The sequence below is a fragment of the Tympanuchus pallidicinctus genome, unplaced genomic scaffold (genome assembly GCF_026119805.1).
Source record: "Tympanuchus pallidicinctus isolate F22 unplaced genomic scaffold, pur_lepc_1.0 scaffold25, whole genome shotgun sequence".
Taxonomy (NCBI): Eukaryota; Metazoa; Chordata; class Aves; order Galliformes; family Phasianidae; genus Tympanuchus; species Tympanuchus pallidicinctus.
This window is the reverse complement of record NW_026294742.1, coordinates 9,083,241-9,109,971: the sequence shown is the minus strand read 5'-3', so window position 1 is coordinate 9,109,971 and position 26,731 is coordinate 9,083,241. Positions and strand designations below refer to the sequence as shown.

The window sequence follows — 26,731 nt, the reverse complement described above, 5'->3', positions numbered from 1 at the left end:
GTGCTTGGGAGAAGACCAGAGAAGGCAAACTCCTGCATTCACTCACAGCTGCAGCAGCATGCAGAAAAGCCCTCTGATGAACCACAGCAAACACACTGTAAATGACAAACAGGTTTTCAAGATGTTGGGTAACTCAGAATGATTTCAAGAGAGTAAAGCCTCCGTGAATTATTTAGCACATATTCAGTGTCGAAGGCATTACTTTGTTTTTGCTGTTTTTATTGCCAAATACTCCATTATTTCACAGCAACTCAAGAGAAAAAGAAAGTGATAAAATTGTATCTTCAAGCATAATTTTAGTATAATTGGATGGAACATTTTTCCTGATTGCAAACAGCAGGAGTTAGCTACTCACATCCTCGAACTGCTGTTGGATGAAAGCACTTCCATGGACTTCTGAGCAAGACAGATCTGTGAGTTATCCACCTCTTCTGGCAAGGCATGCCAATGCTGACTTATTTACACATGGCAACTATTGTGCTTCTGTCTTGTCTTCTGTGCAGTTGCACAGGGAGACTGATACAGCTGAAAATTAACGTATCAAGCCAGCTAGCAGTGGTATCATCACCCAGTGATGCAGCCACCAGGTTCACAGTGGGGCCAGACAAATGACTGGTCCTGCACCAGAAGAATAGGCTGAACAGGCAGAGGTGCACAGGGCCCTGCCTCCCCCGCTGCCAACCTGGGACCCCCCCAGAGCCAGCTGCAGCCCCTGGGCTCAGGGAGCGCGGCTCTGAGCCCCGCTGTCATCCCAAAAGACAGGGCTGAAGGTGCAGCACCACGTCAGCCCCGTGCCGCTCAGCGCCATCGCTGCGTCCCCTTCAGAGAGCACAGCACTGCCCAGAGCTGGGTCCGGGCACCTGGGCTCCCTCGTGAGACAGTTTGGGCATGCCTGGGGAGGGGAAGGCACCTTGTCACCCTGACCTCTACTGCTGCAGGGAAGGGGGGAAATGGGAGGAAAACAGAGGAAAAAAAGAAGGATCAGCACATGCCCGTGCCATGCCAGGCAGGATCCTCAGCACCTGACGCCCGAGCAGCCTTGGCTCTGCTGCAGAGGAGCTGCTCGGTTGGGACGCAGCCCAGCAGGAGGATGCCAGCAAAGCACAGAGCAAGAAGGCTCATGTACAAAGCAGCATATTTCCTTGTTAAAAGCAGGACACCTGGCAACCTTGATGAAATCAGCCCTTGTTTCTGGCTCTGCCTTATCAACCCTGTTCTATTTTTGTCCGAGAGCCAGGTTTTCGTACTACAAGCAGGATTTTCAGAGCTAGACTACACTGTGTTGTGGCTAGAAATAACCTTCCTTGCTCTGTGAGCCAGAACAGCACAGATAGGAGTAAGATCTCTCCCAGCCCACATCACTGCAGGCCTCCCTGCAGGGGGAAGGGAGGAAAAAGCCTCGCCTCCAAAGCGAAAGACTTGGCAGGGCAGCAGAAACCTGCTGTGAAGTGCTGCTTTATGTCATTCAGATGAGGGCTGTTCGCTTGGAAGAGGGTGGCCCAGGGTCCCTGGCAGCTCCTTCCTTCCTTCCTTCCCTCCCAGCCCACTGTTCAGCACTGCACTGACGTGCTGCAGGCACAGCTACTGCCCCGCCTCGCTCCATCTCCCTTCTTCCAGCACAGATTTCAGCCCAGAACTCGCACGGACGCCTGTGTTTGATTAAAAGCAAGAAAAGGTCTATTAAAGAGAGGCATCTCGGGGTCTGAATCCTCTAAATGGGTCCTGCTCTTCTGTGTCTCCGTGCTGAACTAAATGATGGTTCTAATTAAAAACAAGCCCACGTTTTATTGCAAGTGCAGGCATTCCCAAGAGCCTCCGAGGCTGAAGCGGGGTGGGCTGCCCGCCAGCCAGCTGCACTGCTTAGCTCAGCTCACTTATATAACCACTGCCTTTGTCACCTAAGGAAAAAAATCACCTGGGCAGCCATAGGAAGAACCTCCTGGGGTCACACTGTCAGCTCACCCCATCTAAATGGCAAATGGAAACCGAGCTGCAGACAGCATGGAAATTAACAAACAGAAAGAGGGTAGGTGGAAGCAACGGGGCACAAAGCATGTTAGATACACAGCAGTCTCCAGAACAATGTAACTAAAGGTCAACTGGTTTAGAAAAATACATTTTTGGAATAACTGAGGCGCTTATAGGCTCACAGAGCAGCATTTCTAAGTGAGTGCAGTGGAGCAGATCTATTCGGGCCGCTCAGGAGTCTGACTAAAAGTGAAAACTTCTCCCAGTTTAACAGCTGCCCATAACTTTTCTAGGATCCTTGAGCAACAGTACGCACACCTCCAGCAGCCCTGCTGGAGCCCAGCCAGCCTCGTAGCTGCCTATCTCACACACACCCTTCCTCCACCCAACATCCACCACCAGCAAGGAGCGTGAACACAAAACCAACCTGCCTTTAAATAACAGTGTCACCTTTGCTTTTAAAATAACTGTAACACAGCCATGCCTTGCATTCCTGCTGGGTGAAAAGAGGTTCTTCACTGCCCAGTTGTTCCAAACAATGCTGGGTGGGGGTTGGTGCCAAGGCTGCAACACCTTTGTGGTGAGCACTTCTAGCCCCAGGCTGCACAGCTGCTCGTGCTGCGGGCTGCCCGTCAGGCCAGGTGTGCACTGGCTGCACCCCTGCTCTGCAGAAAGCCAGCAGGAATGGGAGGAGACGGAGGGAGCTGGGAGTGCAGTGGCTTCACGCTGGGGTCCTGGTGTGCAGCACTGGGCTCACTGTGCCCCTGGAACTGGCAGGCAGCCCGATGGAGATTTCACATTGCCTGCATGCCCCTCTCCAAAAGTACAGCACGACGTTCAGGCCTTTCTGGTTTTGACCTGAAATTCCACAGATAAGCTCTGTGAGGAAACCGCTCACCCCAACATTTACACAGCGCCGTGCACACACAGCACTCACAAGCTGCACCTGCAGCACATGGCAGCCAAAAGGCTCTGCACCCTGCGTCCCATACAGCTGCTGCTTTCCCTGCAGGCCTGCCCAGGACAGCAAACCCAAAGCAGCACGGGACAGAGGCCAGCAAAGCAGAAATAGGATCATCAAACTGTTTAAGTTTTGAAGGGCAGGCTTTGAGACAGCAAACAGGAGTAGGAGGAAGCCTAGATCAGAGACTGTGGTGGGACTGTGGCGTGACAGTAGATCACTATTAAAAAGTGCAAGGACCAATAAAGACAGGCAATAAAGAAAGTGGTAAGTTTTACAACTGATTGCACAACAAACCGACTACTTTACTTTTTCATTTAGGCTAGCAAAAATACTCTTAATAACCATTAAAACCAGCGGAGAATTCTACTGATATGAAGTTACTCCCTCACTTTCTAGATGCCTCTTGAACCTTCTGCTCAAATATTCCACAACAGAGGTGACATGAGAAAGACAAGCAGCTCGCGCTCTCTTTGCTGTTCCATTCATGGCGCTTCGTGCCTCTCCGCAGAGGCTGCCAGCAAGCAGACAGACACAGCCTAAGGGTGGGCAGCTGGGTTCAAATCAAAGCAGGAACAAAATCACTCAATGCAGCCACCCTGCAACCATTTCTTCAGCTGCTTCCCCCGCCCGACGCAGACTCAGAACAAGTCGCTGCAGGTCCGTGGATCTGTGCTGCTCACACACACGCTGCACGTGTCGCCAGCAAGCAGCAGTCCAGGTTCCATCAGCCCTCCTTCCCCAGGGACTCAGCAAACTCCAAGCACCTCTCAGCACCACGCTCACCTCCTGGCCTGAATCAAAATGAAAGAAAACGGCGCTGTGCTGCAGCAGTGTGTGGGTGCAACACAAGAGGTGGATGCTGCACGGCGCCCTGCGGCCACGAGATGCTCTGATCCCAGCCCTCACTGCTGTCAGCAGCAAGACAAGGCAGCAGCACAGCAGCAGTGGCCAACGCTCCCCTGGTACAGCCAGCATCTTTCCCAGCTCCTGAGGGGCGCTGGAACCCACTCATGTCAGGACAGCTCTGCCACTCTGAGCAAAATCCAACATTTGTGGCCAACGGAGCGCAGCACAGACCACAAAGAAAACTGTCATGCCAAAGCTGGCTACCACAAAGAATGCGTTAAAGAAACAATGAGCCATTCACCCACAGGACATGAAAAACAGAAACCGAAGCCACTGCAGAGCTCCTGGATTTCCCAGCAGCAGTGCAGGAAGAAGTCACAAACTTTCCGAACGTGGATGGGTGGAATAGTGCTTTTGGTTTATCAAGCAGTCCTGAGGGCTCTTATCTCTTTTCAAGATGATCCAGAATGTTTTTCTCGGGGTTTTTTTTTTCTTCTCTATTTATGATCCAATCAGCTTTTTAAAGGAGGAACAGAATCGTGACTTCTCAAGGCAGCAGCGATCCTGATCCAGTAAGATATCAAACAGCAAAGCAGCACTGGCTGGAGCTGCACCTGAAAGCAGGAAGTCAAGCCTTACAACCTCACCGGCTCAAATGCTTTAGAGACAAAACAAAAGCTTATAATCCCAATCTAAAGTTATCACTCATAGGTTTAAAACAGTTACAAAAAAGAAAAGGGAAGACAAGGGGGCTGTGATAAAAGCACAAGTGATACAAAAACTAACGTGGAACCTGACATAATCACTGAGCTTGAAAGTTCAGGCTGATTCTCTTCTACCATCGTGTCCCCAAAAAGGACAAAGGATGAAAAACAAGTAAGCTTTCTTGCCAAAAATCTCAAATGGTGGGAGGCAGAGAAACCAGGCAGACGCTGTGCTGGGCCAGGCTCTGCCCACCTCACCCAGCTGAGTTGCTGCTGTCAGAGGCACTGCAGGAGCTCCCAGGCAGGGAGAGCACATGGGTGAGACAGCAGCCTTGGTTCAGGGAAAGTTCACTAGGTTGTCTGGGTCAGGAGCTGATTAGAGGCAAAGAGAAAAAGCAAACAATAGAAACTTAGAGATGGAGAGGGGGCAGAGAGGGGAAGGATGTTCTGCTCAGCGCAGAACGGAGAGATGGAGCGACTGCAACGAACCAGGTCATGGAAAGTGGAACAGAAAGAAAGAATTTGCCATAAGCAAACAAACCCAGACAGGATGAAGGCCATGAAAAAAACTCATGATAAAACATACACAATATTTCTCTGGAAGGCCCACAGTCACACATTTGTGTCAGAGTGGCACAGAAAAAGCCGAACAGACCAACACAGAACAAATGCTTGGGAGCACAGGAGGGCACACGCAGTGATGGCTCCCGACGCCTCGCCCGTGTGCAGGCAGCAAACAGCTCAGGACCACCCCCTGCACTCAGAGATGCTCAGCATGAAGATTTTCGTACCACCTCCAAAAATGCACTTCCCTCAGTGACTGTTTGGGGCAACGTAAGGCCATCGCACTCGGATGAAAGCACTGCTGATGTTTATCAGCCCAAGCCCTGCCCGCCAGCTGCAGCCGCTGCAAACACCGCATCCTCGGCGCAGGGAGCAGGAGGTTTTACAAGCTTTGTGGAAACGCTCAGACACAGAGCTAATGAGCCCAGCACAAAAACCAATACAGAAGAGGCAAGCGACCTCCGAGGGGCTGGAGATGAAATGAATTAAAGTGATAAAGCAGATTTGCAGCTTCCGGTTGGTTATAATGGAACACGAGGGAGGTGGCAACCCGTGCCCTCCCCACCACACCGTCCCCCAGGCTGCAACAGAAGTCCTTCAAGTTAATTTATTTTTGGAATGAACCAAAACGACAGGAATGCCAAGACTGAAAGCGCTGGATCGAGTTCAAAAGACATCATTTCCACTGGGAAATTAATCTCTTACCATTTCGTATAATTAGACAAAGAAAATGAAAAACAATTCCAGAAAGAATTTCCAGAAGCAATACGTGAGGTGGAGGCGGGAGGAGAGGTGCTGTGTGCTGGGCAGGAACAGGAGGCTGGGCACTGGGTTTTGCTATGAAAACACTAGATTATGTCTCCAGAGCAGCACTGGCAAATGAGCCCCTGTGCACCGAGCTGCTGCAAGGTGGGGAGCACGGCCAAGGGGCTGCAGTGGGGTAGGAGCTTCTGGAGCCCACAGCCTACCTCCTTCAGCCTCTGCAGACACCACGAGCCATGGACAACCCCAGCAGGGTGGAACACAGCTGCCTCACTACCCAGTACCGGTCACTTCACTGCAGTTGCTTCCACTCAACCAAACCAAACACTGCCCCCCGGGCTGACCTGAGCAGGGTCCCAGCATGGCCTCAGCCTGCACACAGCACAGGACCACATCCCTACAGACTGAGATGGTGGCCATGGTCACCGTGGCAACGCCAGGCCTGCAGGTGCTGGAGGGCTCTGTAGGGCCATGTAGGGCCAGAGGGGAAGGACCCCATTGCCTGGGGAGCAAGCAACAAGAAGTTCTGCAGCCTCTGGAGGTCTTCACCCACCCACACTTGGCTTACTGCACTTAAACACTGCCTGCTCCCAAAATTACTGCTTGTTTCAGGGACAGCAACAGAGGAAGGACAACAAAGGAAGGAAGCGGTTTTAGCTTTAGCTTGCACCAAGCATTGGAGGAAAAACTAGGAAGTGATCACTGCCCCCAGCCCGCAGTGCCCTGCTGTAAGGCCAGGGCAGCAGGCGCAGGGCAGCACCGCCCTCAGAGCACCAGGGCACAAGTGCAACGAGCGGGCTGGTCTCAGCTTGCCATCTAGTGGAGCGCAGCCGCACGGCGTCCCAACAGCCACCCTGCTCCATTTTGTGCAGTCCCCACAACCACGGCCCTGAGGGACACAAGGAGTGGGGAGAGCCTGGTGAGCCTGAGCCCGAGCGCGGGGCGAGGTGCGCAGCCACCAGCCTTGTGCGCCAGCGTCGCCACCAGGAGGTGGAGCGCCTGTAGGCTGCTGCAGGAAGGGAAATGGGTTCTTCGTGACCACAGCCGTGTCTGCTTGCCCTGCGCGGAGCACGAGCCCGCAGCACCCTGCGATGCCTGGCAGCGTCCGGCGCCAGGAGACGAGGCTCCGTGTGCTTGTGTGGGCACTCAGCTCAGACATGCAGGCTTCACAAGCATCTTATTTCATGGGGCTAACAAGCTGCTGGCATGGCACAAACTCCAAATGATGACCTACAGCGATGACCTTCATTACCCAGGGAAGGCCTTTAAGTGTCTCTATTAAGAGCATTTTGTGGCTTTTGCCACCTAGTCTTTCATTAACCCAGAAGTAACCACTTCTGAACATCACAGGTTCCCAGTGCTGACAAACAGCGCTGCAGCTCCAGCCGGGCGCAGCTCCTGCTTGGGAACACGAGCGTGGTGTCCCAGCAGCAGGCAGAAAACTCAACGCCGCAGCTGTCACCTGACTGTCCCCCAAAACCTGACAGCTTCACACAGCTTGATGGCCCTGCAGCCCAGTGTCCTCACACGGAGCTGCAGGTGCTGCTGAACCTGGGTATGTGGGGAGCCAAGAGGAGGTTTCAGGTCCTCACAGAGGTGATGCTCTGCAATAGCATTCCAGAATGGGAGCAGAAACCGTATTTATTTCTGGGGGATGGAGCGGGGCCAAGAGGAGCAGGGCCCTTCCAGGGCAATGGATCCAGCTGCTGGGTCATCCGGAACAAAACCCACCAACCTCAGCAACCAGCTTTCAGCCTCCCAAAGCCCGCCAGGGATTTGTCCTTTGTTCCCATCTTTGTAAACCTACAAAGAACCAAAGAGAAGGAAAGGGGAACAGAGAAGAAAAGGAAAAAGCGCTGGTGTGCCTCCATTGCACTCCTCACCTCCTCATGACAGCAGCAGGCCCAAGTGGGAACCGACTGTTCGTCCCCAGTGATGCCCTCAGCTTTACAGTGCAAACAAAGCCAACTCCTATACGAAATGCCTGCTGTATTTTTATAGACTTGCACTGCCTCAAAGAACAAAAAAGAAAAGCAAAACAAAACAAATTGAGCAAAGGGCAGCACGATGCAAGTGCCAGAACAGCGCCGCTCAGCTCTTATTCCTTCTGACAGGATCACGGGACGTTGCATTTGCCATTTAACACTAACTTCTCCATCACAAATTAAGGCTACGGACAAGGTATTTGCACAGCTCAGTTGGGACACCATTCAACACGCTTTATACCTTTAATCTTCTGCTAAGTTTGTTTGCCCGAAGAAATGTTTTTGCGACCCAAAAGCTTCCAAACCCACTATCCCAATTCCATCAGCACTGACGTGAGAATGATTTCTAAGATTACCGACCTGCTTGCAAGGTAACAGCAGGAACCGCTGACATCGTCATCTCTTTTGGCTGGCACGCTGCTGCACTTGGCAAGCGAAGCCATAACCTTACTAAAATGCTTATCTTGTTCAGTTCTTTGACAGAAAGCAAACAGCCTAATTTGCGTCTCTCTTAATCCTACAGCCTACCACAGCCACCACTATGAGCCAGCACAGCTTTATTTCTGACTCAGCCCCCAGTCAGCTTTCAGAATCGCTCCAGCCTCCGCCATACTCACTACAAACTGCATCACCAGAGGGAAAAAAACACAGGAAACTCACCCTGAGTATCTTAACAAAGACGAATGCAATTGCTCTGTAACAGTTAGCATTTTGCCCTACTTCCAGCCTCCGCAACACAGAAGAAAACCCAAAATCAGCACAGGGGTTTTGCCCAAATTAATAGCAAGCGCTAAGAGTTAACAGACTGATAATTGCTATCTGGAGACGGCTTTGACTGTGAGAGATACAATAAATCTTTTCAAGTTGCGACAAACGTCTCAGCTAATGCAGCCCACATTCTATGTTTAGATATTCCTGCGATGCAATCCAACATTTGGTTTTAGTTTTTTAATTATAACTAAGAAACAAACTCCGCTGCACTTTAATCTCTCCTTAGCCTGAATTTGCACACGGAATTACCATCCCCACCACGTCCATCTTTCCCACACTCAATATTCAAACCAAAGGGAAATGAGACATTCTTTCCACAAGGGTATTTTTTTTGTTATAAAATTGCAGTCAAAGCAGAGAATGGATGCTTCTAAGATTCCAAACATCAAATCCTTGTCTCTCCCTCAAGGAAATCTCTGCAGTGTAGGTAACACCCCACACCCTTACACTGCAAGGCAAGAATTCAGAATTCAAACAAAACAGACCAGAAATCCACTTGACAGATCGAGGAGGATAACCGAGGACAAGGAGCTACCCTGCCTGTCAGCACACACAGAAAAATGCTTCTTGGACCCACTGCCACCCAGGCTCCATTCCCATGGCTCCCACAGCGCACCTGGAAGGCCAGGTTTGAGCACCCATAGCACTTCAGTGCCAGCAGGTATTGCATCAATGAGTAGCAACAATCCTTGACGTGCTGGATGAGCCAGCCACCCAAAGCTGATGGGCACGACGGAGGAGAACAGAAATCCACAGGCGGCAGCATGAAGACCTGTGGGTTTTTTGAATGAGTTGATGTGATCAGACCCTGGAACAGGCCAATCCAGGCAGTCCTGCATCTGTTACTTCACAGACCCTTTCACATGTGTAGGGCTTCACAAACACTCAAAATCTTTGGCTATACCTCTGCAACCCTATCCTACAACACCAGCTGACTATTGCGCCAAATCCTGATAACATCAGCAAGTCAAAAATGCAACTGGATGATTGTATTCCTGCAGCTCCAGTTGCAGGTGCCTGGGTTTCACGTCCCATCACTTACATCTCACTGGAGGTGAGGCAGAGGGAAGGAGGTGGCTGAAGGAGAGCAAGCCTTGATTCAAATCATGAGCAAGAACACTTTTCATTAGCGAAGAAACAGAAAATGCTATCCTGCATCTGGGTGTCACACAGCCCCAAGACAGAAGTTCATTTCAGAAGGAACAAGACAGCCTGCATGCTGGAGCTGGCGAGGTTGGTGAACCTCACACAGGAGGACCCTCCAACCACAGCTGCCCCAGGACAGAGCCTCTCAGCTCAAGAGCCAAAGGAGCAGGCCAAACAGGGCTGGTGATAGAAAATGTCAGCAGGGGTTGTCCTGAGCAGGCAAAGCATACTCAGTCTCTTTTCCGCCCTCTGTGCTTGCATCTCTCACAATTCCTCTTCTTGGAAATGGTGTGTTTGCAGGTGTGAATGTGCATTTCTATCCCAGAAGCATAACATGACTCAAGGGAGTGGCAGAAAGGTGTGATCACCATCAGTGGTAGGTCCAAGCTACACAGCACAGCACATGCCCTGTTGGGATGTGGGCTTCACTTGGCTCGGAGAGGGGCTTGTTCAGCATAGCAGGGACCTGGGAGCAACCCTCACACCAACAAGGCATCACAAGGCAGAGCCAGGCTCAGAGCTGAGCATGGCAGGATGGCAGACAAGAGGTGCACGCTGGAACTGGAGATGCTCAGAATGGGTATAGGAGAAACTCTCCTACTGAAGGTGGCCAAGCAGCAGAGCTGGTGCCCCATAGGGCAGTAAGTCTGCCTCCTCGCCTGGCTTCAATAACCTGCTTGGAGCAGAAGTCTGGACCAGAAATCTCCCAAAGTCCCATCACACCTGAATTGCCAAGTGAATCCCTGATTCCCAGGCTGAATCCCAGCTGAAATCCCGAATGAAATGCTTCATCTGAGATACAGCACAGTGCCTCAGACACACACAGCCATCCAGGTGTATGAATCACTGCAAGTCTTTCAAAAGCAAGCTGCTCGACTACACCCAGCACGTGCCTTCCAGCGCTCACCGCTCAGCCCCGTGCGTATCCACGTGGCCTTAAAGAATGCTTTCTGACAAACAAGGACCTTTCTGCGGATTGCAGGGGGAGGGCTCTGCTCAAACCAGCACCAGCCTGAGGCCACAGGGCTGTGCTGGACCGGGCCACCCTGATCCCCACGTGGATCCAACTCTGGCTGCCAGATCCCAGCTCCAGCCCAGTAGCAGACATTTACTCCACAAACACACGCGGACGGTCCTGCCGTGGCTCCAGCTGCCTGCAAAGTTTATTTTCACATCCTACATGCTCCCAACAACGCCGAGGCAGAGGCCCACACTGTGCTGCACCTGGCACCCGTGGGCTCCTCTACAATGGTGGCACTGCCACTGCTGGATGGGACCACTCCATCCCACCGACACACAGAGCCCATGCAGCACTCATCCGCAGCAGCCCAGTCAGAGCAGGGCAAAGCTCAGAAAACTCAGCACTACGGTCTGCATATGTGCTCAGAATAAAAAAATTCAGTTTTCCGAAAAGCTTCCGTATTCCCTCCCAGCAGTAAGGCAGCTTGTGCAGCTTTGGCACAGCAGAAGCAAGCACAGCATCGAGAAGAATACCACTGAGTACTGGGAATGGGCTCCACTCCTCCACTCACACAAGATCTGCAGTTCTCTGTAAGACCCAGAAACGGTTGCCAGACGAGTCGCAGGACTCGGAAAGCCCTAGAAATCTACAGCGTACTTTTTTCTACTGCTCTTTTTGCCGTGTTTTCCTTTCAGCACAGCACAGCAGCGTGTTTGTGCTGGCCAAGCCTACCCACCTCCCTTCCACCACACCTTCGAGCAATTGGAGCACAGGAGATACAGTATAACCTCAAATATTTAACCAAAGGATTAAGCTATTCTCTCGGCAGGGGCTCTGCCCACGATGCAGCTCCTGCACTGGCTGGCAGGCGCTGCGTGGCTGCCTGTTTTGTGGCCAGCGAGCTGCCCCAGGCTACAGACAGCTCTCCATGCTCTCCTCCAATACTTCTGCACCAATGTTTCTGCTCACCGGCTCCCGGCCGTCCATTGCCTCCATCCAAAGCCTTCGGTCCTCCTCCGAAAGCGCCTGCATGGTGATCACGCCGGGCCTGCAGGGAGAAAGGGAATACCATAAATAAGCTGCAGGTCAGAAAACAAGACACAGATTAAGTTCTTGTGTAAAACAGAGAAAGAAAGATGACGACCTTCTTCCTCGCCAAGCCCCAGCACGGTGCGGCTGATGCCAGCCTAACCGCTCTGGGAAGTCCCTGCAGGTCCCAGCCGGGACCAAAAAGGAGCAGAAGGCATCTCCAATAATCAACACACATCTGCAGTGGTTTTACAGTATGACATGCACCCCGTGACGCTGCACCCCAGACAGCTCACCTGCCTTTGGGCTAAAAGCACATCCACGAAATGGACACGGAAGGCACCTGAGCAAGCAGGACGCCCCTGTGTCCCCGCACTTCATGTCCTACCGCCCCAAGCACCAGCTCACAGGGGGACCTTCTGCTGCATCAGGAATTTCAACACTTTTGTCCCCAAAAACAAATCACACACATCAATGTGACCGTGCCGTGCCCCTGACCCCTGCCCTTACCCACACAGCAGCCCCCGAGCTACACGCTAAAACCAACTCTGTGGCTGCTTATTTATTTTAATGAGAAGGGAAAAGAACAGGCCCAAGTGCTGGCACGCAAAGCAGGGGGGGTCAGGGAACAAAACCAGCCAGGCGTTCGCCTCAGGGCCAGCACCACCTCCACCACTTCCAAGCGACCTTGCTCTGCCCTTCCCACACCAGGAGCTAACGCTCAATTATCTTGTTCTGTCACCAAAGTCGTGACTGACTGAGCACAGCAGAGCACCCTCCAGCTCCAGCAGCACACCATGGAACACAGGTTGCCCCTCAGCACCCCGGGATCCGCAGGGGCTCAGTGACACAGCTGAGGTGGCAAATCCAATGAGTTTTTCTGTTCTGTTCGGTTGGCCCGGTCTGTTCCATTCCAGGCTATTTTCAGATGCATTAGCACAGTGCAGCTGCTATTTCTGCAGGAGGAGAGCGGGCAGAAGCCCTGGCAACAGGGAAGACACAGGCATGTATCCAGCATGAGCAGGAGTGGCTGTCAGAGCTGTCTGCAGCAATGCCTGGGGGATTTTAGGGTTCATTCTCAGAAGGTATTGCAGCAGAGAGAACGTAATGCTGCAGCTCCCAACCCAGCAAAACACAGCTGCCCCAGCACTGCAGCAGGAAACACGCAGGGGTGAGGCAGAAAGCCATGGCAGTTGCATGCTTTGGGACCACTAAATGCAGAACTCCACACGGCCTGGGAACAGGGCTCACTTCTGACTTGCACTTTCCAAAAGCGATCCAGCGGGAGAGGATCACTGCACAAAAGCTGTTCAGTTCTTGGTAGGAGCTGATCCTCTGTCAGAGATGACAGCGCGAACAGGGATGCTCAGTGTGGTGGTTTTGGCCCGTTCCCATCGCTCTGTGGTACTTAAGGGCAAGGAACAAAGAAATAACCCCTCGCCAGCCAACCCCAGGGCTCACTCGCAGCACGCGCAAGGCAGCCCAGCGCAGGTTCGCAGCAGCAGCATGCTCAGGCTTGCAACAAATCCAGGTCCAAGTAAATCAGACATAATGTATTTGATCTCCGCTAATCCTATTGGTGAGTCATTCCATACTCACCAGCTTAGTGGTTTGGAAGTTTACTCATTTTGAAGGGAAGAGGAAACCACTTAACCATCACCCCATTTGAGAGAGAAAACGCTCAACAGCCAGCACCGAATGCTGTCAGCACAGGGAACAAAGCTCAGTGCTGTGCAGACAACGTGGTCTGGGGGAGACAGGGGCAGCAGGAGAAGGGCTGAGGGGCCAAGGGGCTGGAGACGGGCTGGGGGCAGCTGCCTCCTCCTCGGCACAGGCAGGCGGTGGGCAGCTCAGCTCAAGCTCAGGCCGACTGGCGGGGGAGCTCCAGCAAGCCAGGGAGGGCAAAGGAAATAGAGATTTCTGTCTCCTGTGAAACATCAACACAAACACATTGAAACTGTTCACTCGAGTAAAATTGATGCTGGCCCCTAAGAGAACTGACAAGGTCCCAGAAAGACAGTGCAGGCATCTCCAGTGCCAGGTTCCCCCACGCACAGGACAGAAGTGATAATGCGAAAATGTTTGTTCTGCCTTTGAGCGATAACAACTCTTTGGGCTTCACTTCAAAGCCAAACTTACCAGCGTGCAGGGAGGGGCTGCAAACCCGAATTAAAAATCCATTTACATTGCAAACAGCTCTGCATTTCCTCCCACAGTGCTCATTTGCCAGAGCATCCATTGCACCACTTTCCCGAGCACAACCATCTTCCTGGCTGTGACGCATTCCAAATGCACCCCACACATTATGGCTCATCCATTATTCATTGGGACCATGCCCACGGGGTGCCACGCACTCAGGTTGGGATGGCCAGGCCAGCATCCCACCCATCCCAGCAGCACAAGGCTGTCCTCAGCCCCACACCTACAGCCAGCCCCACATCTACAGCCAGCCCCACACCTACAGCCAGCCCCACACCTACAGCCAGCCCCACACCTACAGCCAGCCCCACACCTACAGCCAGCCCCACACCTACAGCCAGCCCCACACCTACAGCCAGCCCCACACCTACAGCCAGCCCCACACCTACAGCCAGCCCCACGGTCAGGGCTTTCCTCAAAGATCAACCACTGCCAGAAGTGTGTGTGCCAGATTGTGGGTATCTCAGCTACCCAGCGTAGAGCCTGAGACAGGGAAGGGCCTCCTCTGGCTTCCTCTCCCAGAAGATAAACACGACATGCCCATCTCTGTTCCCTCACCTAACACACAAACATCTGTGTCCCTGATGTGCTGCACGCAGCAGAGGACTCCCCTGTGCCCCAGTGCCATTGCTCACGCCAGAAGCAAGAGTGAAAACATCAACACTGACTTCTGTGGCTCAAAGATAACAAACCTCCAACCCAGTGCTGGGGGCTGCAGCAGGCATTTACCTCCCAGCACCAAGAGCCTTTTGCCTTCTTCTGCGACGTAATGGGGAAATGTTGTGATTGGAAGGAAAGTTTCTGGACTGAAAAGATGCAGGAGCGTGAGACCAGAGTGGAACATGATAAACACTTTGCAAGAAAGTAAATTTTTGATATGCTACAATCTAAAACCTATTTTTTCCATGTGAGACCACACAGGAAATTTGAATTTTCTCAATATCTCTGCTTTTGTGAAAAACAGCCTGGGTTTAAGGAGCTATGACTAAGCGTGCAGAGAAAATGAGAAAGTCCCCTAGCTGCTGCTCCTTCCAGAAAAACAAACAAATAATGAAAGCAATAGAAATAGATAAGAACTTTCAACTCCTGCAACTGCTTATCACATCGAGACAATCTAAACTGCCGAATGAGAAAGCCTAAAGATGGATTAATAACAGGACTGGAGGGCCAGGAAGCTTCCAGCCCCGCTACGAGCAGAGAAGCACAGGAGGTGTGGAAGGGGATGAGGAGGGCAGGGAATTAGGGGACTCCCAGCTCAGGTCCCACTGCTCATTACAAGGCAAGCTTCCCCTCCGACGCTGCAGATGCGCTCTGCCATCAGTCGCAGCACAGACCGGGCTGAGCAGCTCCAGCAGCTCCCTGTGAACCACTTTGAAAGGCCACTGGAAATGTGACACCAGGCATGGAACACACATGGCTGCATGGCACCAAAAGCAGCCGGTGAGCGAAGGGCGTGCAGCAATGCCAGCTGCTCCGGGGCACAGCGGGACCAGCAGAGTTCCTGCTCCCATCACTCACCAAGGGACCCAAACCCCACACACCCAATACCTCCGATTCCCATAAGTGCCAATCACCATTAGGGGCACTTAGCTTCTGGCCCAGAGAAACCACCTGGACTGTCCTAAATTTCAAAGCCTCTGTCATCAGCCAAACGAGATCCTCCCCTTCCTGAGGCTCATTTGGTAAGACATTGGCTGTCATCCCTGCTTACCTTGTTTATAAAACTGACTTAATGCACAGAGACTCCAAATTAGTTTAGTTTGAAAAAAGGGCATTACCAGCAAACCACACTGTCCATCACATGAGGGAATATTTCAGCCAGATGCTGGAACCCCATTCTGAGGTCTGTTTTGGTATAACAAAGTATATAAATATATAGTAAATATATATATATAATATTTAGTGTCTTCTCAGCTACAAGCTACAACACTCCTAACCGCCCCAGAACTATTGGCAAAGGCAGGGCTGGGGAGCTCTTAGTCTTCCCAGAAAATGCCTCTATCACACGTTGTGACTTGATGTAGGGAACCTGCTTTGGCAGGGGGTTGGACTCGATGATCTCTGGAGGTCCCTTCCAACCCCTACAGTTCTGTGATTCTGCCTTCAATATTGGGAATTTTGGATTTCCTGTCAGACAATAGGAAGAGGAAGCAATGCTGTAATAACAGACCAGGCTCAAGGCGTTCAGTTCAGGGGCGCCAAATCATCCTTGGAGGAGAAAATCACATCCTCTCCAATCAGCTTTCAATTCAAACAGCTTCTCTGGACATTATTCAAAGCAGCCCAAGCCCCCAGCCCCGCCGCATGCCCCCCCCAGCACACCAAGAGCCCAGGTCTGTGCCTCTGAGTGCAACCAAAGGAAGCAAAGCCAAGGCTGCCACCTCCAGGCTGCAGGGCTCTGCTGAGCCACAGCCTGCTTTCACCCCAGAGCCCTAAAGCACCTTCCCAAACTGGGATCAACAGTTTGAAAAGCCACCCAAAATTCATGGCAACGGGAGATAAAAATACTTAAGTGAAACGCGCAACGCGCTCCGGCCTTACAGGCGTGCATGGCTGCGTGCTGGGTTTGGCACGCTGGCCTCGGCCCCACAGACAGGTGCAGCACAGCCCCCAGCAGCACGCAGCAGAGTCACCCTGACCCACAGCACTGCCCCGCGGCAGCAGAGAGCCACGGCTCATCCAGACACAATGAAGCAGGGATAAGCTGCTCTGTGCCCAGCCGGCTTAGCATCAATTAAACAAGCCCCATGGAGAGTCTGGGCAGGGCACGGACTCACGTGGTCCCCATGGTGTGCAAGTTTGAAGTTGCATACAGAAAAGAAAGAGGGAAAACTGCTCACAGTCAAAACACAGCACATATGTGACACAGAGGAGCATCCCGGGGATCTGTTTGCCTTAATGACATCCAGACTTCCTGCGTGGGGCTGAAGAACAAGACGTCAAGTTTCCAACTTCTTTATTAGCAGAGACAATTAAAAAAAACCAACCACAAAACAAAAGGTCCACAGGCCAAAACTAAAACACAACCAGACCGCGACAAAGAGCCCACAGCACAAACCATGCTGCAAAACGGGCACGGATGTGCTGCAGCACCCTCAGTGAGAGCCATGCCATCGCCGGGTCTGTGCGAGGAGCGGGGTGCAGCCTTATCCAATCCCCCTCCTGGCGACCCAAACCAGCACAGACCACATGCCTAGCACCCATCCGTCCCTACCAGCACCCACACCACACAGCTCAGCTGTGGGGCAGCACCCACATGCTGCCGAGCCCCCACAGCCCTGGGCTGGCATGAAAGCCATTCCTCGACGTGCTGCTTCCCATGGGAGGCCAACGGGGAGCACCAGCCAGGAGTGGGGGATCTCCAGCAAAGCCCACAGCCACACTTCAGGCCCGCAGGCACGGCTCCAGAGTGGGTCAGAGATGGGGTGGACACTGCAGAGAGTTCTGCCTCCTCTTCCCCTCAGCTCACCCGTTTCAGAAGGTGCTGTTACTCAGGAGCTCTCAGGACAAATTCTGGTACCAAAAATACGCAGAGCTGCCTGTGTGCTGGGGAAAAGCAGCCCGTCGGTTCGCGCTTCCTGCTCTCACAGCCCTTTCAGGCAGGGAATGGGGAACGCGGACGTGAAAGGAGCAATTTCTCAGGTTTCCCCGCGTTGCCACTCCCCTGCCATTATTTACATTTAGCAGCATATTTCTGGAGCAGCTCTTGATCCTGTGCCCAGCAGGCTGCAGACATCAAGGGGAGGTTCGGCTGGCTCTGAAAGCACGACAGAAGAAAGCTATTGTGGCGGCTGGCTTCTCCTCCTCCCGGGTTTATTTTGATTTTCACATTTAAAAAAAAAAAACCAACACTTCCCCTTAGAGCAGAGGGGAAAAATGCCAACGTCAGCAGAAATCCTGCAGCTTTCTGGAGGAAAGCAGAGCCACAGAGAGCGAGCAGCAGCTACAAGACCATCCCAATCCCATCTGCTCTCAGCATCCCCACCAAGAAGGGCTGGGCAGGCATGGACGAATTGACAGATGCCCGGGAAACGCAGCCAGCACCACCAGCACCTTGAGTTCTGCTGAACTTGAGTTCTTATGGACCTCCTTGTATTTACACTACAGCCAGCAAAGGGCTTTTTGTAAAGCACGTAACTTCCTGCAGAGAGGAAAACACGAGGCAGTGACCAACAAAGGCTGCTCAGAACAGCAGCTCAGCCTGGCTCTCCTGTGTGTATTCAGCACACGTGTGATACTAGTTCAACGCAGTGACAAGGCTCTCATTCCTAGTGCTACAGACTGAATGCAGATGTATGTCTGGTTCAGTTGCTCAAAGGAAAATCAGGCCAGGAAGCATTTTATAACTTCAGGAAAAAAGATGTGAATTTAGAGTGCCCAAAGACGCAAGCTGGATTTCCATCATCGACGTCTACAGCAGAGCATCACAAGAGCTGAAGTTCTTTCAGCACAGAACCCACGCAGGAAAGAGGCATCCCATTCCTCCCAAAACACACGCAGCGACTTTGCCACACTCGTGACCATTTAGCTCACATGCCCAGAGTCTGCAAAAATGCTACAACACCATTCAGTTCTGAGAGCCTAAAGTAAACTCGGTACCTTGTAAAACGAAGCACTGACTCAACATCCTGCAATCACCTGGCCAGGAACAGCAGGGGAAGCGTGTTCCCATGGACTAATGCTTCCCAGCCACAGATGGCATGACTGGAGCAGAAGGCAAACCCCAAATCCACCCGGGCAGCAGCCAGGAAAGCCTCCTGCCCTGCACTCACCGATCCACGGCTTCCACATCAAAGCAGAACCTCTTCTCAATGGAGTCGGTTTTCCGTCGTGTGCAAGATTTCAGGATAACGGCTTCATCCTCTCCCTGAGAAGAGACAAAATCACAGATAAGGAGGAGAACAACCCCTCCATACATGCCTGCCCCCAGGCTCCAACCAGCGCGTTCAAACCAGAGGGGCTGTTTAGCAACATCAGCCACTCACCACCTGCTAGAAATGCGTTAACATATATCCAAAATGCTTAGGCCAAAACCAAGAAACCATCCTTTCTGAATGCAGACTACATTTATGCACTGAGTATCGTACAACCCATGTTTCAGGCAGGCAGGGAGTGCTGCACCACAATTATTGGGCAAAGTTTTATTTTCCATTGCTGAACAATGCATCATAACCTTGGCTGTCAGTTTTCACTCTGGCACTGGCTGCATATTTGGCAGCATTCTTCACACAGAAACTCTTAACAGGAGCAAGTATGCCTTAAGATATGATTATGTTTATTATTTGACAAAGCAATGACAAAAGCATTCTCCCATCCAGGCATCTGCATCCAAGTACTGGATTTCCCCACGCCGAGCAGTGGTCAGGCAGGATCTGCACACACTGCCGTCCTCTGCTGGAGGAAACCCCTGCCCAGACTCTGCCAGCACACAAAATTCTCCTGCAATTTTTAAAATCCCTTGATGACTCAATACAAGGCAAATTCTGAGCGAGTTCCTGGAGACAGCCACTTTTCTGTGCACTCTGTGCTGTTCCAGCTGACACCTTGGCTGACCACCCTGTTCCCTGACATCATCATTTTCCAGGAAACCTATTTAGGGCCACAGCAGGGACCCAGGAAGACAGATCTGAACGGTTTCTGCAGGGCTGCTCCTGGGGGGCCGCCTGCACCCTGCAGCTCATCAGCCTGGCTCAGCACTCTGTATTCAGGAACTGCCCTGCCCTGGAACCACCATCTGATGCCAGCTGCAGCCCCAGGAGTGCTCGAGAGGCCAAGAGCAGGCAGAGCCTTGGGTGACCCCATCTCTTTACGCTGCACCAACGGTGCACCGGTTGGCACTAACAGACTGCAGGGCACCCAGCACACAGACAAGATGCTCAGCACGCTGCACATCCCATGTGGTCAGAACAACCTGAGCAGGACCAGCGTGCAGCTGCACAGGCTTCAGTTTGTAAAGCTTTCTCCTTTCACAAATAGAAATAAATAAAGGACAGATCTAAGACAAGAGGAGAAAGGCCGGTCTGTAACTGCAGGCAGCTGCTGTAAACTTGTCCTTACAGATAGCTGCATGCAGACACCAGAACAGAGAGTGGAGCATGAAACAGAGCTGTGTCTGAGGGGCTCCAAACAATCGGGAAACCAGCAGTGCTGCCAGGGCAGCTGACAGCTCCCAGACATCTGCTGGAGATGGTTTTTTTGAGCAAGGTGCAGAGCTCATTCATCGCGTGGCACTCACTCAGCTGAAGTGAAGGTGAGCCACCTGCTGGTGTCAGCGTTCCACTGCTGAGGTTGGCTCAGCCCGAGCAGCCTGTAGCTCTGCCCAGGGCCCTGCACAGACACTCACCCCTTTTCCTCCAGATTTCTGGTCAAATGGCACCATGGTTATCCGCTTGGATTCCCGCTGGTACGTGCAGTAATGCTTCACCCAGGAGGTCCCAAAGTGACCTGCAAAGCAAACGCAGTTTTTACCCCCAGAACCAGTAGAGCTTCAATGCACACCCATTATTAAGCTGTAAGTTTAACCATCGTTTAACACGACACGTTTCTCTATCCACGATTCTTGTTGTACTTTACAGGTGGCACAAGCACTGCTAGCTCTTCTCATTCAGGCAAAAGAGGAAGCAGACTCCCCAAGCACTGACTGATGCCACAACAGCCCACCGCAGGGCCAGTGCCCTCCCACATTCTGCATTCTGACAAATTTGCCTCTGTGTCCCAGCAGTGTCCCCCAACGCCCACACCCCACATTGCCCTCAGCACCTACGTTTCTCCTGGACGTAGAGATACCCCTCCATGGTATAAGGACTGATGTTTTTGTGCTCGTGAGGATTCTCCTTCATCTTCTTCATCAGCGATTCAACCTCTGACCTCGTTCCTTCAAAGCGATTCCTCGTCTGCAAATCAAAACAGGAACAACCCTGCAGCACCCATGCGAAGGCTGAGACACTGTGCAGAACTGCCACTCAGACTGTGTGCGTGGCACAGCGTTATTTATAACAAAGAATTTGCTTCCATTACACTGTCAAGCCCTTCGCTTGAGGGCACACACACACACACACACACAAAAAGAGAGAAACCATCTCAATTTAAACCTACCAAAGCGTGTGCGAGTTTTCTTTGCCAGACAGGCACAGCAACACAAACACTTACATTCTGGATGCTGATGGTCAGCTCTGTCTTGAAGTCACTGAAGTCCTTTGCAAGCTCATAGCCGTGGTGGTAGAAGGTGAAAAGCCCTTGCAGAAAGGCCAGCAGCTGCGTTGGGACAAAACGAATCAAGACTGTCAGTGCAGCCCTCTCTTCCAGCCCACTTTGTCCTCCTGCTTCAATCAACCCCAATGACCCAACTGATACCCAAATTCCACCCCCCTCTGTCCACTGTGCCCCTCTGCACCACATCACTCTGATGCTGCACTGGGAGCTGAGATGTGGCACCAAGCCAGGCAGTCACAGCCTGGTCATGCTTCTCTGGACTTGGAGCTATTCTTCATTCAGAAGGAATGATTGCTTGCAAACAGCAGAGGTGGTTTTGACTCTTACCATGTATTTTTCACGGGTAGATAATAATAAGTTAAGGGAGAATGGCTTTAAACTAAAGGAAGGGATGTTTAGATTAGATGTCAGGGGGAAGTTCTTTACAGAGGGAGTGGTGAGGTGCTGGCACAGGCGGTCCAGAGAGGCTGTGGATGCCCCAACCCCGAAGGTGAGAAAAGCCAGGTCAGATGGGGCCTGGGCAGCCTGATCCAGTGCTTATCTAGTGGCTGGCAGCCCTGCCTGTGGCAGGAGGGTTGGAACTCGACAATCCTTGGGGTCCCTTGCAACCCAAGACGTTCTATGATTCCTGGAGGAGCAGTAGAGGACTTAGCAGTGAGCAAAAGGCAGGTCCTACAAAGCTTAATTCTTTTCTTGTTCTGTCATTCCTGCACTCTTTTCCCCTGAAAGTTACAGTCTCTCCAGCTTCTATTTTTTTGCTCCCACTTGAGCCCATTCCCTTTGCAGCTGTCAGCAGGCCCCACGGCCCAGTCCATCACAATAGAAATGCCCACAATACATACAAAGAAACGCTTTGTGTGTCTGGGGCTGAGCCCCACACCAAGGGCTTTTCCTAAGCACGTCCTGCCCCTGCCCCCAAACCTGCTCTACAGTAACAGGGATGCAGGGACACCCCATGCCCCAGCCTGGCTCCCTGTCAGCCCTCACACAGTAACACATCCCTCAAGCAGTTTTGTGGGATGAAAAGGGTTGGGTTCACTTACAGGCTCCACAAACTCAAACATCTTCCTCTCCTGGACCTCTTGCACCTTGAAGACATACTCCAGGGAGACCTCGTAGAAATGCTGCCGAACCAGGTCCACCTGGCTGTCTGCCTGCAGGCACCAGGAGATGAAAGAGGAAACAGGAGGTCAGCGTGGCTGGGAGCAGCCAGCCCCATGGCACAGGACAGCAGGGGCTGATGGGGGTGCGTCCACGTGGGATGCTAACTCAGCTTCAGACATCAGTCTGGGGCTGGCCAGATGGCACAGCGATTAAATAGAAACCTGATTCACATGAACAGGCTCCTTCTTTAGCTGAAAAAAAGCGTTTTCGATGACTCACGTTCACACCTCCCTGACAGCTGGGTAGAAGAGCACGAATTAAAAGTGGGAGAAAGGAGAAGTTGCTGCATACTTGACAACGAAAGGCAATTCTGCACTTTCTGGAAAGCAGTGCATCGAGAGGCTGCCAGCAGCACCGTGGGCTCCAGGCAGTGACACAACATCCCACCATGCCACCAGTGAGGGCTGCTCCTGTGCCGGGCCAGAGGACGGCACATGCCCTCTGCTTGGGAGAGAAAGCAGAAGGGAGCAGAATTTGGGATATTCCCCAACAGAAGGGCCTCACTGTGTGCTGGAGCAGAGCCGCTGCACTGATAGCAGGGTAAGGAACACAGGCATCCCCCTCTCCTTCCCCAGCTCACTCCTGATTTTCCATAGGACACGGCCATAGAGTGGAACATTTTCCCCAAGACCTGCCTGCAGCACTTGTGCTGGGTGTCTGTGGTGAAGAGGCTGAGTTTTCAGCAAACTGAGCACTAAATGTGATGCAACAAAAGAACTTTGCCAGGAGTTAAACAACAGATTAGACTCAGGGTGTTATTTAATTGGTCAGCAGCCAGAGCAGCAGAGAATTCCCATGGTTTCCTTCTCCTCTTGCTTTGCTGCAGCAGTCACGCATGCGGCCACCACCACCTTCCAGATGTGGACAGCAGGAAGAGATTAGGAAACATAAAACACCAAACTGCCCTGACACAAACTCTCCTCTCCGGCTCTCAGGGTGTCTAAGACGGGTTCAGGCTGCTAATAATCAGCTGGCGTTGGTTTTCCTAAATCATTACCATTTCATCAGCATCCTTCCTGAGGACATCTGCCATAACTGCTTTTTGTAATGTCTCAGGCAAGAAAGATCCCAACTCCTGAACCCAGGAGCAGCAGCAGCTGGTTCCAGCTTTTGTAGCAAAAGTCGAAGTGCGAGGTGGAAGATGCCAGCAGATGGCACCAGCATCCAGTGCTGCTAAATACACCAGCACAGCACACGCAGCCAGCATTCTGCATGGCACAGCACCACACACAGCATCCGCGTGGTACAGCACACCAACACCCCACACTTAGCTGCCCTGGCTCCTGTATTGCTCCCATACCCTGGGCAGGACATGACATCACAGCTCCGTAAAACGCTGCTGCAGCCACAAGTAGCTCCTTCTCCACAAAGAAATCCTTCCACTCCAGTATCTCGCCATAGAATTTTAAACATGCACCAGAATATGGGTTTAAAAGGTTACTGAAGAGCCACAAGAGCGGAGCTCTGCACCTGCTGGGATGTAGGGATGCTGCCACAAAGCAAAGTGCTCACAGACCCAGAACATCCCTGCCAGGACAGCCAGGCACGTCAGCCCAGATGCAGACCCCTCTCCAGCCCTGGTTTAGTGGAAGATGACTCCGTGCCACAGCCGTGCCACTCTGCTCTCTTGAGACAGATGGGGTCCACATCCAGTTGGGCCACAAACAGCTGAGCTGCCGCAGTGCAGAGATCATCACTGTGCCCACCGAGCCCCCGGTGACATGCCAGCACTCTGCCCTGCAGCGCAGCGCCTGCCCCAGCCCTGGGCAGCTCAGGAATTCCAGACATGGGAGCAGTGATTGCAAAAGCAGGGTTCTCATCCAGTAAGAGCATTTGGCACAGCAGCAAACTACGTCCCAAGTAACAGGCTCCTAAAGCAGTTTAGAAGCACTAAGCCTGATCACTCTTCCCACGAAGCTCAAAGCCAGTGCAGCCACTTCTAGAGAAGGAGAATAAAAACGTACATGATTTGTTATGGCACATGGGAAGCCTGCAGCAGAACCAGTTCCCCTACTGCTACACTCTTTAATTACAAGCTCTCTATCCTTTTTGATTGCTATCCATTTTGGGATCGCTCTGACTTACTCACCAAAACAGCTCTGTCCCCTTTGATTAAAGGAAGAGGGAAAAACCTGCCACTCACAGTCAGCACAGGAAAAAAAGTAGCTTATAGCCAAGAAAACCAACACTAGAAGATGCAGAAAATACTCAAAAACTTCAATGCAGTTACTGCTAGACACTGAAAATTCGAGGTTGCTCTCACCTCCTGGAGCTGGGATTCCTTCTTCTTGGAAGACAAGTTTAAGTGCTTCTCTAGGACACCACAGTACTTCTCAGTCTCCTTGTCATATTTCTTCTTGGCATCCTGCAGAACAGAACAGTGTGAGCCTGGATCCAGCAGCACCACAACAGCCGAGGAGACCCAGCAGCATGCTGAGGACACTGCCCATGGGACCCACACGGGAGCACAGCCCCCAGCCCAGCATTCAGCTTCCTGCCCTTAACCCTCTGCTCAGAGATGCCCGTGCAAGGCCACGCAGCTGGCTTTGTTTAAAGTTTGTTCCAAAAACTGATAGCAGCCCTAAAGCCACACCCAGAACAGACACGCTTTGAAGAGCCCAAGTTGGACAGGGAAGGGAGGCAGCAGCAGGGAGCAGCTCCCTCATCTGCTTCTCATTACCCAGCTGTGCACAGCTCCAAGGCACTGATGGATGCTGGACTGGCAGCCACGAGGTGCTGCAGAGGGATGGGCAGCAGCACCCAGCCCACAGCCCTGTGTGGGGCAGGACAGCAGCCCTCTGCAACATGCAGAGCTGTCAGCGCTCACAGACAGCCATGCAGAACACTGCAGCCCCAAACACACCAGCACCAGGGCACAGAGGGAACAGCTGGGCTGACTCCTGGACTAAAAGCAGCATCGTGCAGAGCTGCACTCCCAGGTTGCCCGGCCAGGGGACATCCAACCAGTGCCTCAAAGGCAGCAAGGCCCCGCGTACCGACAGAACCCAGCACATCAATAGCCAGTGCTTCTTCTGTAGGATTCCCCTGGAGGTTTTTCTTTTCTGGCTGCACAAGTCAAACCAGAGCAACCTTGGGACAGGACACACCACTGCAATGCAAACAGCCCCGCTGGCTGGCACGTGCCCCCTGCTGTCAGCAGCAGGCTGTTATAACAACAGCAGAGCCACGGGCAGTGCTTCGAATTCCAGAACAAAGGCAGGAAAGAAAGGCAGGCAGGGACAGGCTGTCCCACAGCAGCCTGGGACACATGGGTGTGTTCCTGGGTTCGCCCTGCCAGACGATGCCCAGATCTCCAATGCACTGGGGCCGGGTGAGCGCAGAACTGAAAGGTTTCAGCTGACTGAGAGTTCAGAGACTGAGGATTCACCTTGCAAAATGTTAATTCTGGTTTGGAGGAAGAAAAAATCTAACTGTTGGTCAACAGCTCGTGTTGGCGCATTACATGCTTGAGGGTGAACCAGGAAACACCAAGGCACTTCACGTAAGCCGGATCGTCCTTGTCTCCCTCCCACATCCAGGGCCAGCAGAGCCCATCCCTGCGGCACATCAGATCCCAGACAGCACCAGGCAGCTCTGAGCACTGCCTCGAGCCACGCAGAGGCTCACAGACCCAACAGCGATGCGAGGCCAAAGCCACCTACCTTAGCAGCACCAATCTGCTCCTTGCGGAACTTCTCCAGCGGTGTGATCAGCACCTCGCTGGCGTTCTCAATCTGTTGGACACAGAGTCACCCTGTGGTCCCCAGCTGGGCAGCACTGTGCACGTGGGCACTTTGTGTCCCACTCAGAGCTGAGAGCTGTGCTGCTGACCACCTCTCTCCGCTCAGTCCCTGCAGACACACCAGCACTGGGGCTGCTGTACCAAGGATCCCCCCCTACAAACTGCCATCACCACCCACTGGAACACACACACTTCACCTTCCTCCAGCTGCACATCAGATCAGCGGCCTGAAGGCAGCTGAAGTGCTGCTATCAGACCCGCTCTCCATCCCCAGTCTCCCCACTCCCAAGTCCATACCATCCGCATCCGCTCATCCTCCAGGTTCCGCAGCACTGTGGCAAACTCCTGCAGAGACTTGGCTGTAAGGGACACGTGGACAGTTTCAGAATTTAACAGCATTTTCTTTTTTAATTCTGGACGTGCAAGTAGCCATGGCATCACATTTCTAGCACTCATTGCTGCTCAGGCTGGCTCCTGCTGCCCAGCAGCTCCTATGGCAGGCTGGCTGCTATGGGCATCAAGGAGCAAGGGGCCTGTCCCAAATGTCCAGGGAAATAACACTCAAACACAGCAGGCACGGTGCGTGCACTTGAGACAGAGCCTCACTTGCATAAGAAAGCTATTTTGGCCAAGAGACCAGCACAAATCAGCAAGAAAATCAGGACTAAATCTCATGTGCTCTGTTGGCTCCAGACTACATACATGTACAATGAA

The 26,731-nt window shown here is 52.4% G+C and overlaps 1 protein-coding gene across 4 annotated transcripts in view; it reads right to left on the bottom strand.

Annotated features, from left to right (window-relative positions):
* Positions 1–26,731, bottom strand: part of ARHGAP26 (Rho GTPase activating protein 26) — a 99,082-nt gene that overhangs the window by 56,483 nt on the left and 15,868 nt on the right. For all 4 annotated transcript variants that reach the window (XM_052689558.1, XM_052689560.1, XM_052689557.1 and 1 more), the window contains exons 3-11: positions 26,315–26,376; positions 25,938–26,009; positions 24,539–24,640; positions 22,155–22,265; positions 21,049–21,153; positions 20,663–20,792; positions 20,243–20,343; positions 18,672–18,766; positions 11,641–11,719 (exon numbers count right to left, since the gene is read on the bottom strand). In XM_052689558.1, coding sequence (XP_052545518.1) covers positions 11,641–11,719; positions 18,672–18,766; positions 20,243–20,343; positions 20,663–20,792; positions 21,049–21,153; positions 22,155–22,265; positions 24,539–24,640; positions 25,938–26,009; positions 26,315–26,376 — 857 coding nt within the window. The remainder of the gene's footprint in view (positions 1–11,640; positions 11,720–18,671; positions 18,767–20,242; positions 20,344–20,662; positions 20,793–21,048; positions 21,154–22,154; positions 22,266–24,538; positions 24,641–25,937; positions 26,010–26,314; positions 26,377–26,731) is intronic.